This window comes from Podarcis bocagei, assembly GCF_964188305.1.
Source record: "Podarcis bocagei genome assembly, chromosome: 14".
NCBI classification, from domain to species: domain Eukaryota; kingdom Metazoa; phylum Chordata; class Lepidosauria; order Squamata; family Lacertidae; genus Podarcis; species Podarcis bocagei.
In genome coordinates this window covers 39,398,741-39,416,042 of record NC_138139.1, presented here as the reverse complement: position 1 = coordinate 39,416,042, position 17,302 = coordinate 39,398,741, and the positions used below count along the sequence as shown (strand labels likewise).

Sequence of the window (17,302 nt, the reverse complement as noted above, 5' to 3'; positions counted from 1 at the left end):
TAATTTTACTTTAAAATATGCCTTTCACATAAAAAATTGAAAACAGCTAATGACCTGAAAGTATTCAATCAAAATAAAACTATAGTAAAAAGCAGTAAAATGCTTGTAAAAACAGACAGCAGATGTAAAAAGAATAAAAGCAGAAATGTATATGAATAATATCAAACAGTGGCAGAAGTATCCAGTAAAAAACAACAACCTGGCAATTGGAGCAATAAATAAATAAAGGTGCAACTAGTGCTCCTCATTCATATCATATTTCTATACACAGTTCCTAATATAGTGGTAACATTAAATCAGTGGTGGACAATCTGTTGCCCTCCAGATACTGCTGGACTCCAACTCCCATCGTCCCTAGCCAGCATGGCTTAATGTTTAGAGATGATGGCATTCATCAGTCTCAAGAGACAATGGAGTACATTTACAGGGGTGAAATCAAAATGCCGCCTTAACAGCACCAAAGTGACCTTCTTGGAGTGCAAGCCTAGGCAGTGTGTGTGGAGGTCCCAGGCTGCCCAGACAACAATACCCACTTCTTGGCATCTCTCATGTGGTCCAGAGGAAAGTACAGCAATACATTTGACATCAGCTGGACTGCAGGAGTTGCTGGAAGGTTGTGTACAAGGTCCATCTTAGGGACTCCACTCTGGATTTGTGTAGGGTTTACTCCTTAGCCTTCTCTTCTCCTGAAGATAATCCCTCAAGGCAGCGGACGTTTAGAATCAAAGTGTTTCTTCCAGATGGGCTACCTTCCCAGGTTGATAAGCCCCATCTGCCCCTAACTTTCCTCTATAGCACATGCAGTAACCACCTTCTTTACCATTGGGCACAATGTTGGTCTTGTCTGCTCAATTTACCAGAGCCTGTTTTCACATGCAGGGAAAGTTCTTAATTTACCAAGGGTTTGAGATCCGTGGGAGATCTGGAGCAATATCTGGAGGGTCACAGACCTGCCTCCCCCACCCCCCACCAAACTACAAGAATGTTAAAATAAGACTAGAAGGTAACTGTAGCTTGAAATCAGTATGTGTTTTGCTTTTTTTTAGTTTTTGAATATTCAAGGTTGTAGCTGTCTCAGTTATTCTCAGAGTAGGCCTACTGAAATTAATGAAACTAAGTTAGGTATGTCCATTAATTTCAATAGTAGGACTAGCATTGGATACAACCCTCTGTCTTTCTTCCTTTTTTGCATAATTTTTGTGTTGTGCACTAAATCCAAACATGTGTGATGATTACATCTTTTTAAGCCCAAGTTGCAGATGTTCTTGGCTCTCTTTGGGAAACAACACATGCTTATATCCATCTTTTTCTTTTATAAAAAATAATCATACATATGTAGATGGTAGAATGGACTGGAAAAGGGGTGATGTCTGCGCAACAGAAGGGGGACGTGGGTGGCACTGTGGGTAAAACCTCAGTGCCTAGGACTTGCTGATCGTAAGGTCAGCGGTTCGAATCCCCGTGACGGGGTGAGCTCCCGTCGTTCGGTCCCAGCTCCTGCCCACCTAGCAGTTCGAAAGCACCCCTAAGTGCAAGTAGATAAATAGGTACCGCTTTATAGCGGGAAAGTAAACGGCGTTTCCGTGTGTGGCACTGGTGCTGGCTCTCCAGTTGCAGCTTCGTCACGCTGGCCACGTGACCCGGAAGTGTCTTCGGACATCGCCGGCTCCCAGCCTCTTGAGCGAGATGAGCGCGTAACCCTAGAGTCGGTCACAACTGGCCCGTACGGGCAGGGGTACCTTTACCTTTACTGCACAACAGAACTGAATTGGTTTAACTGTCATTTGTTTCATCAGCAAATTCTGCCTCGTTTGCGATCTGTAACAGAGATCTGCACCCGCACCAAACTACAGCTATGAGGATTCTCTGCAGGATGTCATTATAGCTAAAACCAATATAACTTGGTATCTGCTTTGCTTTTGCTCCTGCAATGCTAAAATACATGGGTGAACAGCAAATAAACCCATTATAAGACCTGGCTTTTCCCAAATGCAGAACCTAAGGGAATTATTACCTGTTGTTATAGGTATCGTGCAGAAACTTCACCCTGTTAAGTTGACTGAAGCCAGTGTACGGCAGGAGTTTGGCGACATGCACCAGAAATGGAAGTAAGCTGTACAGTGGCCCTTCCATATAATTTCCAGCTGTCATTTGTGTGCTTGAAGCAAACCGTAGAGGAACCCAGAGCGGAAGGTGCTTCTGGGGACTTGGGCATCCTTCTGTTTCTACTTCTGAAAGTGGAAGCGGGAGGGAGAAGTGTGAGCCAGCTGGGAATAGTGCTTTGCCCTCTTCCTGGCCCCGGCCTACGGTGTGTTTTTTTAACTCAGGAAATCTTGAGGTCCATTTCAGTTATATAGTTCTTCAGTATGGCTCCCATCCTGATGGGGACCTGACAGGATGATACTTTTCCTTCTCTGGTTCCTGTCTCCTCCTGGGGAGGGAAGCAGGTGGGGCTGGGTAGAGGGGACAAAGTTGTTTGTACTGTTCCACATTAGGGTTCTTCACATTTAGTGTTGTGTTGCTGCTTTTTTCCAATGAGAACGCTGAAATTAGTCATCAGGCATTTACGTATACTGTGGTTTTCCTGGGGTTTGTGGAGTTGTTTGCAGCTGTCACCCAGACAAAGCCAGCCCATCACGTGCTCCTATTGCATGGAGAATCAGTGTTTTATTACCATTCAAGTCACTAACCCAGCTTGCTGGTAAATGGCAGTCCTTGGCTTCCTACTTCTGTCAGTGTGGCTGAGTGTCATCACTGTCAGGCATGTCACCACCCCCCTTTACCCCTATCATTTTTTAATCCCCCACCAGTTGCCAGTTGTCTCTCCCCCCACTTTAATATTACGCTGTTCTGTGCCATTGGAGGCTGTGCACTAATCTGTTGGAGCATATTTGTACTACAAAAGATAAATTTTCTCCTTCCCCCACCCGCAGCAAAGCTATCCCCATTTATTTTAATTCAATGGGAAGTGACTTTCGCAGTGTTAACATGGCATTGCTGCCTTCTATTGAGTAGGTGTTTTTCTCTTGCAAGGTCCATAACAAGAAGGGCTGTAGCTCAGTGGTATATCTGGGTGGACCAATGGCCTGACTTGGCATAAGACAACTGCATATGTTCTGTTGGACAGTTGAAGGATGCTCAATCATAGCCCTTGCAAAATTAGGTCATATTCTTTAGTTCCCACATCTAGTGGTGAAGTTGATTGTCCATTTTTACATACTTTGTATATGTCACTAAAGTACTGCAATGTTCTCAGTTTTAGATAACTTTTAAGCCTGATGAGAGTTGCTGTTCCGCAAGGTAATTCAGGATGCCCCTTTTTTCAGTCTTTAGTCCACTTGCCAATCTGAAAAGCATCTCAATCACATCAGTGAGAGATTTTGTGAACAAGGTGCAATATATCCTATACTTCTAGGTAGGAATGTAAGAAGGCATCATTTTCCATTCCACCCTTTGTTTTTTTTACATGCAGCACTGTTTCCATTCCACTGCAGTTCATTTCCCTCCAAAATCCATATTATTTGTCATGCTCTTTGCTATGGCAAAAGTTCTGTAATTTAGTTAATTAATGACATAGATTAAAAGGTAAAGGGACCCCTGACCATTAGGTCCAGTCGTGGCCGACTCTGGAGTTGTGGCACTCATCTCGCTTTATTGGCCGAGGGAGCTGGCGTACAGGTCATGTGGCCAGCATGACTAAGCCGCTTCTGGTGAACCAGAGCAGCGCACAGAAACGCCGTTTACCTTCCCGCTGGAGCGGTATTGAAGGGACAGGGTCCCTTCAGTATCTATTTATCTACTTGCATTTTGACGTGCTTTCGAACTGCTAGGTTGGCAGGAGCTGGGACCGAGCAACGGGAGCTCACTCCGTCGCGGGGATTCGAACCACTGACCTTCTGATAAGCAAGTCCTAAACTCTGTGGTTTAGACCACAGTGCCACCTGCATCCCTTAATGACATAGATTATGTTGCCTTATGTTATTCCACCCCGTTTCAATGCAAATGAAACATAGTTTAAATAGGAGAAAACATAATCAATTATGTATCATTTGTGGGCTAAAAGCAGCAACCTTAGCAATATTGGCTGTTTTTGCTGGTTTTATTTTCATTCTGGACATGGGACAAATAATCAAACATCATCAATTTTCACTTCAGTTTCTGTTTTCAGCAGAATTGTCCCACATCACTTCTTCTAGTTGATGCTCTGTCCTTTTGATTTGAATGAATGATATACAAATAAAGTGTGGGGGGGGAGAGCAAATGACAAGAAAACATCCGAGTTTGGAATTGTTATAATTAAATGTATAATTTCATAACACTTTTAAAATGTATGTTTTGCTTTTATCCTCACAACTCTATGAAGCAGGCAGCTTGCGCTCCCATTTTACAGGTGGAAAACTGAGGATGTGCCCCTTTAAATGAGGGAAGAAATATTGTAATCCATCACTTCTCCTCTTGCCGCATCTGGTCTTTGTTAGGACCTCTTGCTCTAGCTGATGAAGTGCAGATGTGAGGTAGCATTCCAAAGATAAACTCAGGAAATTCTCAGAGTCTGCTGTGGGGGGCTGAGTTGGTTGTTATTTGACTTTTGCTCTGTTTTGTTTGGGGTGCTGAGCTTAATATTCAGCAGGAAAAGAAGCGGCCTTTGATAGACTGCACTGACAAAAAGAAGCAGCCTTCAAGAGGGAGATTCCATGAGACATTTTAAAAGATTATAGGTCTGTGCCTTCTGTCCATTAACATTCCTTCTAATTCCTTTAGGTTGCCATCTTAATTGCGTTTTCTGAAGAGCAGAGATGCTTAAGGATCAGTCTGCATTTTTAGTGAACCAACTTGATTTACTTCCCTGGATGAATGCAGAGACTGCAATACAATTATCCTTTGAATTTTGCAATACACTTTTTGATTCAAAATGGTGTCTGGCACCCAAACATAAAAAGATGACCCTCGCCCCAACCTTGGGAACCCTCATGCCTAGTTTGGCAATGATATCTCAAGTGGCGGTCAAAGCAACGTCAAAAAACAGGCAAAATCATGCCAAAGTGATGTTTCAGTCTGCCAACTTGATTCAATCAAAATGCCATCTAGTGTCAGGGATGGCAGGGCTCCGAGGTGTGTGTGGCAGAGGCAGGGGGCTCTGAGACTGATCCAGGAGAAGGGGTCAACAATTTGTGGGGTTCTGTGCCTCCCATGAGGCAGGAGCTGTGGCTGAAGGAGGGGAAGAGGCCAAGCAGTCGGAGACAGGGAAGGAGGTGCAGGACATGCCAGGAGCAGACTGTTCCTGAGAGGACTGGGCCAGTAGAATCCCTTCCATCCTCTCTGCCACTGTCTCCAAGGACCAGGAGGGGCTTGAAGAGGCAGACGCAGCAACAACGTCTGTGTAGGAGAAGTTGCAGGTTACTTGCATGCACTCCATCAGGCAAAGGTACTTAACTTTAGGTGGAGGCATGGTCACACTGTTGCTGCAACAGTCCAGCTTGAAGCCAGGGGCACCAACTTGCCCCCCACATTGAGGGGGCGCTGGCATGTGATGCACCCTGGCATGCACGGAGGGCTCTGTGCTTGCACGGCCCAGCCACAGCCAGAGCCAGGATGCTGAGCTGCGGCTGGTATGAGCAAGCGTGGAGATCGCCCTCCACGCTTGTCCAAGCCGCCTCCTGGCTTCTGGGCTGCCGGGGAGAGGCTGTGGCTCGGACATGTGGAGGGCGCCTGCCGGCAGCAGGGGGTGGCCCTGCACCCTGCAAAAAAATATTGGGGGGAGCTGAAGCCCCCTCCATTGCCACTGCACAAGCCTGGGGAGGGGATGCTGTAAGGAGGTGTGCGTTAATCTGAATTTATGATATGGTTTATCTCTGTAGATCATTGCATAGGATTGACATAACTTCCATATAACATGAGACCCTCCATGATTAGCTTCAGTGACTTTGGAAAAAGACTGATCCCAGCCCCCAGCTGAAAGGCATTTAGGCATATTCTGAGTTCACCCACATCTGACTTAAAAGATTAACACACGCAAATTTAGTTGCTAAGTACAGAATACTCAGCTCCTCAGAATGATCCATCCACACAATGCTAAGGTGATTTAAAGGCAGAGGTGCCTTGGTTCAGATAATTGCTTGCTATCAAAGTCTTTCACCCACTTGTTAAGCAAACAGGATGGCCAGCTTTAGCCATTTTTCACTAAGATGGGCAAGGTGAGAATTAAGCAGGAAATTCCAGAAATAAGTATAGAAATTGTAGGAATCACTCATTTCACAGCCCACCCCCCTTACTGGTATGCCTTGGCAAAAATGTATTTTAAAAACCTAAATTCAAAGGTTAGGTAGCTCTCACATTTCCAACAGGACAGCACTTAACCCAGCGCTCCCTCCCCTAAGACTCAACATACTCTGCCTTGCTTTAAGGCCAGCCATACTTTCCTTCCCCACCTCCCTCTTTCTAGTGTGGGTTTATGGCAAGATTCTCATGCCATGCTTCCGTAGGCCTTTACAATATTTTGGGAATCTTCTACTGTTTAATCCAAGTGTGTATGTATTGTAATTGTATTGTATGAGGGCATGTTCAGCTGCCACGGTGTCTTCCCAAGATTGGTTCCTCCTTTGCAAAATGCAACTCTCAGCACCTCACCCCTTCTTGTTTCCTGCAGTGAATCCGTCTGGGAGAACATGGCCCGCATGTGTGTGAAGACACAAAGGCTGGATGTTGCCAGAGTTTGCCTGGGGAATATGGGCCATGCTAGAGGAGCCAAGGCACTGCGGGAGGCTGAGCAAGAGCCAGAGCTGGAAGCCAGAGTAGCCATGTTGGCAATTCAGCTGGGTATGCTGGTAGGTCAGGTGTCTTTTTTCAAAGCAACCCTCTTTCATTTCATATTAAGCCATTTGGAGAGCATGAACGGTTCCCAAATTGTGTCGGAGCAGGGAAAAAACAGGCACTTTGAAAAGATGACTAAAGGCGCTTCCAGACTGCCACTATTTTGGGGCAGGATTCTGTGTCATTCTGGGAAACTCAGGCTGCGCAGTTAAAGCAGATTGGGACCTCTTGCACCCGCTTTGCTTTCCCCTGACCTTCCGCTGGCATGCAGCCCTCGGGTAATTGGTCAACAGCAAATGTGACCGTCCAGCTTAAAATCCATTAGCCACCCCTTGTTTAATACCAAAAGTAGACTTTAAACTTGCCTTTGGAAGAGAAGCTCTATTTGACAGCTGAGAGCAAATGCTGCCCACTCTCTTCCTCCACACTTGCTGTGTCCTGTCTATGTTGCTTTGATCTTTGTCTGATAACTTCACCCACACCCACCCAAATTCATGAGCCAACATCTAAGGCTGCGTAGTTTTCACACTTTGCTAAAAGTCCAAGGTTTGCTCTAGTGTGGCAGCATTTCCCAAGCCTCCATTTATTTCTACTGCTTCAGAGATTGCCAAGACTTTTTCAGCCTGTTGGGCTGGAGCATGCGGAGGCCGCCTCCCTCACCAAGTGACCTAGAGGTCGGATTGCTTAGCGTTTTCCTTATTTTTATTTAAACATCCTGTCTCAGTCATAATGCTTCTATTCTGGGCTTTGTGGGCTCAATTAGTTCTTCAAATTCCTCTTTTAATTAACCCTTGCTACTACTCAATATTGGAAGTGCGTTGTTGCCTATCTCAAAATTTCACATTATTGCTCTTATTTTTTTATGTATACATTTAGTCCAATCTTCTTAGGGCAGCATTGCAAAACTCTCTCATTATTTCTAGGTTTAACACAGTTTGAAAAAATAGGTCATTTCCATCACACTCCAACTGAATCACAAGGAATACGTTTGTTGTACACCAGAGAGCAATCTGAAGCGTGACAAACTCCTTTCCTCTGCCTGGGCCTGGACCATCCAACTGGAAAATGAAAATGGCAAAAATATGATCAGTATTTTTTGCTCTCTCAACATGCCCGCAGTTCATGAGAAACACAATATAAAAATTATTAGTGATTTACAAGTGACAGCTCACTTGTTCAGCTGCATTATAGATTTTTTTGGGGGGTCGGGTCGGCTACTTGAGTACTTTTCATCACTTATGGTGTGGGTACCATATCATATTTATTTATTTGAAACTTTACTTCCTTTCATTCTTCTAAATATCAGGGGAGTTCATAATGCTCAGAATTGCAACATTGTCATTCCCATTTTTTAACTTAGAAATTCAAAAAAGACACATAACTAAATGTATTATTTTATACTAAACACTTTGGATAATGATTAGTGGACTTATTGTTCCTTATCACTTACGTTTTTATTGGCCAAATACTCCTTTTCTTTTTTTATCACCCACATTAGTTTGCTTTTCATCAGATAATTATTATATTGTTTGCGCAATGCACTTTTTACTTTTGTCATTCTGAATCACTCACCTCTTGCGTATCCAGATTTTGTTTAATTGATTTCTCATTGTTGCATTTTTGTCTTTTGTATTCCCGTTTTCTTTTTTGTACAAAGTATATGCGCATGCATATAAAAATTGCATTATTCCCAAAGCACTCTTCATTCTTTAGCTGTCTGATCTCCATTCCAGGAAGATGCTGAGCAACTGTATAAGCAGTGCAAGCGCTATGACCTTTTGAACAAGTTCTACCAGGCCTCAGATCAGTGGGACAAAGCCATAGAAGTAGCCGAGGTTCACGACCGCGTCCACCTGCGCACCACCTACTACAGTTATGCAAAGCACCTGGAAGCCATAGCCGAGCGCAATCTTGCACTGACCTAGTAAGTATTAAGTAGAGTCCCAACCCAAAGTTGCATCCAACTCTGTGCACAGAGGGCTTAGCTCACACAACAGGACTTCCCATTCTTCTCCTCTCCTTGCACCCCCCAAAAAAACCCCCTGCTCTGGTGGATACCCCAAATCCTCTTAAGCCAATTTTGAGGGTGCACAATGGTGCTCCAGGGAAGAGGATTGGAGGGGGAAATGACCGTTTTGGATGCAACCTCCAGTCCTATGGGTGTCTGCAAAGGATTGGTGTTAGAGCTGTCCGAGCTACATCAGCATCCTATTCCTAGTTGTGGTATGGTTTTGTTGGCATACGAACACCTAGCAGCCAACTTTTTCAGTTAATACGCCTGTTTTGTGTTCTTGCCGTCGACGCAGTAGGACAGTGCATAGCAGTGCCACGTTCCCAGTCCTGTGCCCCTATCTAGGCCCTGAAAACCTAATGAAAACCTGCTGTTTTCCTGCACAGCTATGAGAAGTCAGAGACGCACAAGTTTGAGGTTCCTCGAATGCTTTCAGAAGATCTACAGGCCTTGGAGTCTTACGTCAACAAGATGAAAGACAAGTGAGTGTTTGTGTGATCTCTCCATGCCAGACTGAACTCTGCTCCAGCTGCCAGTTGCCCTGTGACTGCAGTAGAGAGGGCAAGATCATTCTTGTCTTATTTGCTGGCCAAAGATCTTCTGGTAGTTCTGCCATCTCCTTCCCAGCCTGCTGTCGGGGGGTCATTTAGTCCAACCCCATGTAACTCGGGGGTCATTTAGTCCAACCCCATGTAATGCAGGAATCTCAGCTAAAGCATCCATGACAGATGGCCATCCAGCCTCTGCTTAAAAACCTCCAATGATCTCTCATGCCACATGAGATGCCAGTGGCTTCTGTTTCAGTGGCTGTGATCATAAGTCACTTGTACTTGGTCAGCCTTATTGCATTGGCATTCTAGAGTGGCTATATCTTGGGTGAAGCATCCTCGGGGCTCATTTTCAGACTCTGACATCTCCACCCCTCACATCTAGATTGTGCACCCTCTGTGCAGAAGCCATAGCACTTCTTTTATTGCAAAGCTCTAGCTGTGTTGTGTTCTGCATCTAGTAGGGCACACTGTTTAATCAATTAATTGAGTCATCCTTTCTCCGTTTTCCAGAGGCTTGTGGAAGTGGTGGGCCCAGTATCTGGAAGGTCAAGCAGACATGGATGCGGCTTTAAAATACTACGAACTGGCTCAGGATTATTTTTCCATGGTCCGTATTCACTGTTTCCTAGGTAACACCCAGAAGGTAAGCTTGAACCACTTCACTATTCCATCTAGAAAGGAAAGGCAGTATATACATTCTTTCAGTACTATTAAGCTTCCTTTCTGTGAGTTCTCTAGCACTGGCAGCCATTTGATGCTTTAAGTAAAATAATGGTTTTTCTTCTCCCTCCTTTCATTTCAGGCAGCGGAAATAGCAAATGCAACAGGGAACTGGGCAGCTTCATATCATGTCGCCCGTCATTATGAGAGCAATGATGACATCAGCCAGGCTGTGCACTTCTACACCAGAGCACAAGCATTTAACAACGCTATTCGGTTGTGCAAGGTACACGCAGCATTCACACACCATCACATCAGTTTCCAAATGAAACCGTAAAGAGCCCTTTGACTCACAGCTGTGGCGATAATGGGGAAAGCCAGCCACAAGGGCCAAAAAACGTATAGAGACTCTCAAGCACAAATCCCTGCTAGTTGTTATTGTCCCTGTGTTGTGGATGCTATTCAGCACATTCAACCTGAGGATTCTAGAGAGACGTCATGGAAATGTGATGTCATCAACATTCTTCCATACTTTTTTGATTAAAGTATCAGTAGTGCCAGCAGGCCAGAGAATCGCCTTTTTCCAAGTTTGAGGTTTGTGTAGTGAACAAAGGCAATTTTCCGGCAGTGGAGGTACAACTTGGAAGGAAGATGTATGTATCCTTTGCACCAAAGGGGTTACAAGGGTGCTTTGTCTCCTCGCAAATGAATTCTATCTGCGTGAGCTAAAACTGATAGAGCTGCTGCTATTATTTCCTGGGTCTGGTCTGAAGGCACTTGCTTGAAGCTAAACAGTCCTGGGGCAAGTCAATGCCTAGAAAGGAGACCACCCGGGAACCTCTGTGGGTTCCTTTCACATAATAAAGCTAGCAATGGAATGAATAAATATTATTTAAAATTTCTTAACTGCCTGGCTCTTTAGAACTCCGAATACATGGAAATTAAGATAGTAAACAAGCAATTTAATTGTTCAGTTCAAAGGAACTGCATAACATTGGAAACTATGAGATGCTTTGGTTTCTGGTTTTCATCTTGTATTCTCAGTTTTAACTGTGGACATTAGCAATGGAACCCAGAGAAGGGAGGTCATAACCGGCTGCCTGAGGTGAAGGGCAAGATGGCACCTCCCCAGTTACATTGCCAGAAGCCAGCTGGCCTAGCAGTTGATTCTTACTTCAGCACTGGTGATAGGATAGCATCCTTCATTGTGCCAGAGATTATAAAGTCAGATTAAGGGACCCAGGAGAGGCCAAGTGGCAACATTTGACAGTGGCTGGAAACTCTGGAGGAACACCTAGGCACTGTTGCTGCTGCCATCCCTCAGCATCAGTTGCCTAAGGCGGTTGCCTCAGTGTGCCTCGTGGGAGGTCCAACCATAACTAATACAGTAAATATTTTTGGAGTAGGAGAACAATCTGGATGACCAGCTGATGAACCTGGCTCTCCTCAGCTCACCAGAAGACATGATAGAAGCAGCCCGCTATTATGAAGGGAAGGGGGAACAAATGGACAGGGCAGTGATGCTGTATCACAAGGTAAGCACTTCCGTCTCTGTGGAAAGACCCTTTCTCAAATCAAATGAATACTACTGTGGGAGGCATAATTCTTTCCTGGTGCCTGATCGGCAGGCTTCTGTACTGCAGTGGCCGTGTGGACTTGCTCATTTTTAAGTGGGCCTTGAAAACATGTGTTTTCATATATATGTGTGTGTGGCTTTGTGGTGCTGTTTTAATTCCAGTTATATGCTGTTTTCATAGTCGCACTGTGTGATTATGGCTGTTTTAAAACTGTGTGGTGGTGTTGTTCATTAAACTTGTGTACTGCACTTCAAGATCACAGGGCAGTTCACATCATAAAAATACAAAATGAGAACACAAAGTAAGTAATAAAACAAAAACAAACCAATAATTTCCCTCCCACAAACATGTTTAAAAGGTTGAGGACAGTTAACAAAGACACATTTCCCCTGTGCCTCTCCCAACAGAGGACATAATACCAAAGCAGTTTTATGTGCCAAAACTGGGCCTAACCCCTGATTGCAATGGATCTAGAAAATCAATTTCCTGCAAGAGCGCCTGGCTCTGGTGTGCAACCATCCACTCAAGAACCTTGCCGAAGGAGGGGAGATTAGCAACTGCCTGGTAGTTACTTAATCCAGGGATGGATTCTTGAGGAGTGGTTTTAGTACTGCTTCCTTCAAGCAGACAGGCACCACCCCATCTCACAGGGAGGCAAGAACAGAGACATACTTAGCAGTTGCCCTGACCAGTCCAAGCACCTTGTCTTTATATTGTTGTATGCTCGGTATGCATATATTTGTGTTTACCGTGCTGTGAAGAAATCTTTCTGAAAAGTGGATTATAAAGAATAACAAAAATCTGGAAGCTAAAGTCTCGTGTCTCCTTTGACAGGCAGGACATTTGTCCAAGGCTCTGGAGCTAGCCTTTGCCACAGAGCAGTTTGGAGCCCTGCAGCTCATTGCTGACGATTTGGACGAGAAGTCGGACCCAGCCCTGCTGGCTCGTTGCTCTGACTTCTTCATTGAACATGCCCAGTATGAGAAGGCAGTTGAACTCTTGCTAGCTGCCAAAAAGGTAACCTGTATATATGACATTTCATTCAGCAAATGACAACCTTGTCCTCTATGCTCTCAGTTCTTGACCTTGCAATCCGTAAACCACAATTTTTAGGAAACATTCTCAAAATCTCCTCTGGACTAGAGCTTTGCATGGTCTTTGGGCAAAACTTTGTTTGGCAAGCAGAACGGTTCAAGTATAATAGGATTGCGGAGGGTCTTTACTCTTTGGGGGCATGACATTAGAAATTTATTGGGATCATATATTGATAACTACCCTTTTAAGCCTTGAATCCTGTCACAATAACACAGAACAGAATCACTTTGAATGCCTTGTGTAGCTGGGCAGAGGAAATAATTGTCTTCCATTTTCTTAGGGAAGAGATTGAGGACCCAAAAGGTGTCCAAAAAGTGCCAGGTGGAAACTCATAATTGTTGAGTAAACTTCTGAACACCCCTTCAGATTGCAAGTTGCCTAGAACAGTGCTATTCAACTTTGGTTCCCCAGATCTTGCTGGACTGCAGCTCCCATCATCCCTGACTGGCTGGGAGAATCCAACAATGTCAGAGGACCCAAGGTTGATGACCATTGACCTTTGATGTCATGATATAGGATAGTGTGCAGTGCCCATTTTGTGGCTAAAACAGTTTATCTGACTCCCATCTCCCTCCCTCTCTCCACTCCCCCCCCCCCCCGGCATTGAGCCTTGGTGCATTCCTATCATGTTTCTTTTTGGCCCTAACACCCTGAAGCTGGTAATGGCTTGGTTTTGGTTACTCTTTCCATGATGTCTTATTTTCCATTGTGTTGCTAGGAATTACATTTGAAGCACTGCACATTCCAAAAAAAAAGAGCTCAGCCTCAGAGTTAGAAAGTGCTCTTCAAAAGATGCTCTCATCCTAGGGCTTGGGCTTGGCAAGTTGTATTGTCCTCCTTCCTTCCCTCCCTCTTCACCTCCACTCACCTTGCAAGATCTTACTCTGTTCTCTCTTGCAGTACCACGATGCTCTCCAGCTTTGTCTGACACAGAATCTGACCATCACCGAGGAGATGGCTGAGAAGATGACCATTTCAAAGGACTCCAAAGAGGTTCCAGAGGACTTGCGACGGGAACTTCTGGAGCAAATTGCCGATTGCTGCATGCGGCAGGGCAATTACCACATGGCCACTAAGAAGTACACGCAGTCGGGGAACAAGCTGAAGGCAAGTTGTGCCGCACTGCTGTGGCTGCTGGCAGGAGCTGATGCTAGTAAAAAGTTTCTGGAAGTCTGAGCCCTGTTGGCCAAGGGCACCTTTTATTAACTTCGGCTGGTGAAGTTACCAGAGAAGGACCTAGGAAGATGCCTTTGGGAAGCCCACAAGCTGGGCAAGGAGAGAGGCCTGTTGTTCTCCAGCAAATGTTACCACCTCTGAACCTGGAGCTTGGACAACCTCTCCTCCCTGTCACCCATGCTTTTTTTGTTTTCTGTAATGTACAGTATAATTCAGAATGTTGCAGTCTGTCACCTTAGGAATGAGGTGGCAGGAACATATTACTCCCAGTCCTTGATCTTCTGCACTTGCTTCCTGTTAGCTTATCTTGATTTAAGGTGCTAGTTATCACTGATAAAAACCCTATGTACTGATTGTCTTCAGCCTAAGAGTATGGGGATGGGATTTTTTTGTGGGGTCTAAACTTTGGACTGAAACATGCAATTCTGCAGGTCTTTCTTTCCTAGCTCTGCCTGGCTTGCTGCTGCTGTTTGCGACAGACAAATGCAAGCCTCACCAACTCTGCCCCTTCATTTGCAGGCAATGAGAGCCCTGCTCAAATCGGGAGACACAGAGAAGATTGTCTTCTTTGCTGGTGTCTCCAGACAGAGAGAGATTTACATCATGGCTGCCAACTATCTCCAGTCCCTGGACTGGCGCAAGGATCCGGAGATTATGAAGAACATCATCAGCTTTTACACCAAAGGGAGGGCTCTTGACCTCTTATCTGGTTTCTACGATGCTTGTGCTCAGGTGCGTAGGTGTTCCTCAGACACAGAGCTTGGGTTGCACAAGAGAAAGTGAAGTTCATCCCATTTACTTTCTCTGCAGGTGGAGGTGGATGAGTACCAGAACTATGAGAAGGCACTGGGAGCCCTAACCGAGGCGTACAAATGCTTATCAAAGGCGAAGACACACAGCCCCGTTGAGCAGGAGAGCAAACTTGCACTCCTCCACAGCAAGATGGCCCTGGTGAAGAGATTCATTCAGGCCCGGAGGTGAGAGGAAACAGCTAAGACTTTTGTGCATTGGGGATGCTGCACATTCTTTGTCAAAAGCATCCTGAACTTTGCAGTTCAGGAGGCTCAGTCAGAAAGAGATGGTGAATGATAAGCTGGACACTCGGGATGGTTCCCTCTCCCACTATGTCTGCTTCAGGCTGGCTTTGCGATTGACACAGCAGCCAGCCAATCGGAACTGTACACAACCCTGCTCTTATTCCTGGTGAAGAACAGAAGGGTGGGGGCAGAGTCTTGGCAGTGTATGATGAAAACTCTGGTGTCTGTGAGTGGGGATGGAAACTTGTGTGCTTCTTGGCGCTTCAACTTGCCTGCAATCTATGTTTTCTGCTCTTTCCTTAGTCCCTGCTAAAATATTCAGGGAGAAAGGAAATACTACTGCTTGGAGCATGCATGTATTTAGATTTCTATACCTGATAGGCATCAAACAGTTTTTCCACTGAGAGGCTAATGATGTAACAAAAGCTTTTCTCCCATAGCGCTTAGTGTCTGATGTTTCCCCTTCCTAGGCTTTATTCAGAGGATCCCAAGGAGGCAGTAAGGCAGTGTGAGCTACTCCTGGGTGAGCCAGACATCGACAGCGCCATCCGCCTGGGAGATGTTCTCAGCTTCCTGGTAGAACACCACCTACAGGTCCAAGAATTCCAGATGGTGAGTGGTCTAGGCTCTTTCAGGGGTCTTTCAGTAGAGACAAGCCTCCTTGATAAGACATGGGCAGACCCATTCAAAATATTCAGCACCACACATAGTATTGTTCTCATGAGATTGTATCACCACAGATAATATGTGGTGATAATTGAATTCTTTCTTGCATGTATTTTTAGAACTCCCTACACACAGAGACGCAGGTGGATATGGGATATGGGACGCAGGTGGATATGGGACGCAGGTGGCGCTGTGGGTAAAAGCCTCAGCACCTAGGGCTTGCCGATCGAAAGGTCGGCGGTTCGAATCCCTGCGGCGGGGTGCGCTCCCGTCGTTCGGTCCCAGCGCCTGCCAACCTAGCAGTTCGAAAGCACCCCCAGGTGCAAGTAGATAAATAGGGACCGCTTACAAGCGGGAAGGTAAACGGTGTTTCCGTGTGCGGCTCTGGTTCGCCAGAGCAGCGATGTCACGCTGGCCACGTGACCCGGAAGTGTCTTTGGACAGCGCTGGCCCCCGGCCTCTTGAGTGAGATGGGCACACAACCCTAGAGTCTGGCAAGACTGGCCCGTACGGGCAGGGGTACCTTTACCTTTACACACAGAGAAGGGACGCGGGTGGCGCTGTGGGTTAAACCACAGAGCCTAGAACTTGCCAATCAGCGGTTCGAATCCCTGCGACGCGGTGAGCTCCCGTTGCTTGGTCCCTGCTCCTGCCAACCTAGCAGTTTGAAAGCACGTCAAAGTGCAAGTAGATAAATAGGTACCGCTCCAGCGGGAAGGTGAACGGTGTTTCTTTGTGCTGCTCTGGTTCGCCAGAAGCAGCTTAGTCATGCTGGCCACATGACCCAGAAGCTGTCTGCGGACAAATGCTAGCTCCCTCGGCCAATAAAGTGAGATGAGCGCCGCAACCCCAGAGTCAATCACAACTGGACCTAATGGTCAGGGGTCCCTTTACCTTTACACACAGAGAGCTAGAATGTCAGGGAGCAGCCCTTCCCTGAAGTACTAGTTTTCTACCTGTGAGAATGGGGAATATTCAGGCATGCAGATCTTCCACTTACTCCAATGATTCTTTTAGGAATGTATAGGTCAGCTCTCAGAAGCACAAATGAAAAATAACTCACTAGAAGTGTAATGTCTAAACCAGTCCTGTATAAGATTATTATATAGTTGGATGGCAGGAGGTGGCAGTTCCAAATATAATTTATAAGCATTATCATCAGGGGATATTTCTTTGCTCTTACCAACACCTGGTGTGCAGGGAGGAAGGGGGGAGCCACAGACAAGCAGAGGAAACAATTGTGTTGAACCATCTGGAGATGCAATGATTCATTTGCTAAGAGCAGGAAGTGTCAACATGACCTAGTGTAAAATAGGGAAGGCAGAATTACTGGCTGTGGGCAAAAGGAACTGCTGCTCTGGAACAGCCAGGTGCTCTCTAGTCACGTGGAATTCAAGCAAAAAATGGGCTGCATTAAAAGACACTGCCTGGCAGCAAATCTGTTCTGCAGACAGATCCTGCCAGACTATTAGCCATCTAATGCCAGGTTTCCCAACTAGTACTGCTAACAGTTCTGTAACATCTACCTATACACTGTAACATCTTTAAAAAGTCTGTCTCTTGGCTTCCAGCCCTTTAATGCAGATTGTAGCTATATGATCATGAAGGAATACAAATTCTAGATATTATGGAGCCTTGGGAATCACTCATACAGCTAATGAAAACCAGCATCTCACAACCCTTATGCTGTTGGTATAGCTATTAGAAAACTCCTTAGTC

The 17,302-nt window shown here is 45.5% G+C and overlaps 1 protein-coding gene across 1 annotated transcript in view; it reads left to right on the top strand.

Moving 5' to 3' along the window:
• IFT140 (intraflagellar transport 140) overlaps window positions 1-17,302 on the top strand; it is an 88,287-nt gene that overhangs the window by 69,175 nt on the left and 1,810 nt on the right. Inside the window, exons 19-29 of the mRNA XM_081169828.1 lie at window positions 6,647-6,824; window positions 8,544-8,734; window positions 9,208-9,303; window positions 9,883-10,015; window positions 10,175-10,318; window positions 11,439-11,567; window positions 12,444-12,626; window positions 13,605-13,811; window positions 14,400-14,612; window positions 14,691-14,857; window positions 15,388-15,529. Coding sequence (XP_081025954.1) covers window positions 6,647-6,824; window positions 8,544-8,734; window positions 9,208-9,303; window positions 9,883-10,015; window positions 10,175-10,318; window positions 11,439-11,567; window positions 12,444-12,626; window positions 13,605-13,811; window positions 14,400-14,612; window positions 14,691-14,857; window positions 15,388-15,529 — 1,783 coding nt within the window. The remainder of the gene's footprint in view (window positions 1-6,646; window positions 6,825-8,543; window positions 8,735-9,207; window positions 9,304-9,882; window positions 10,016-10,174; window positions 10,319-11,438; window positions 11,568-12,443; window positions 12,627-13,604; window positions 13,812-14,399; window positions 14,613-14,690; window positions 14,858-15,387; window positions 15,530-17,302) is intronic.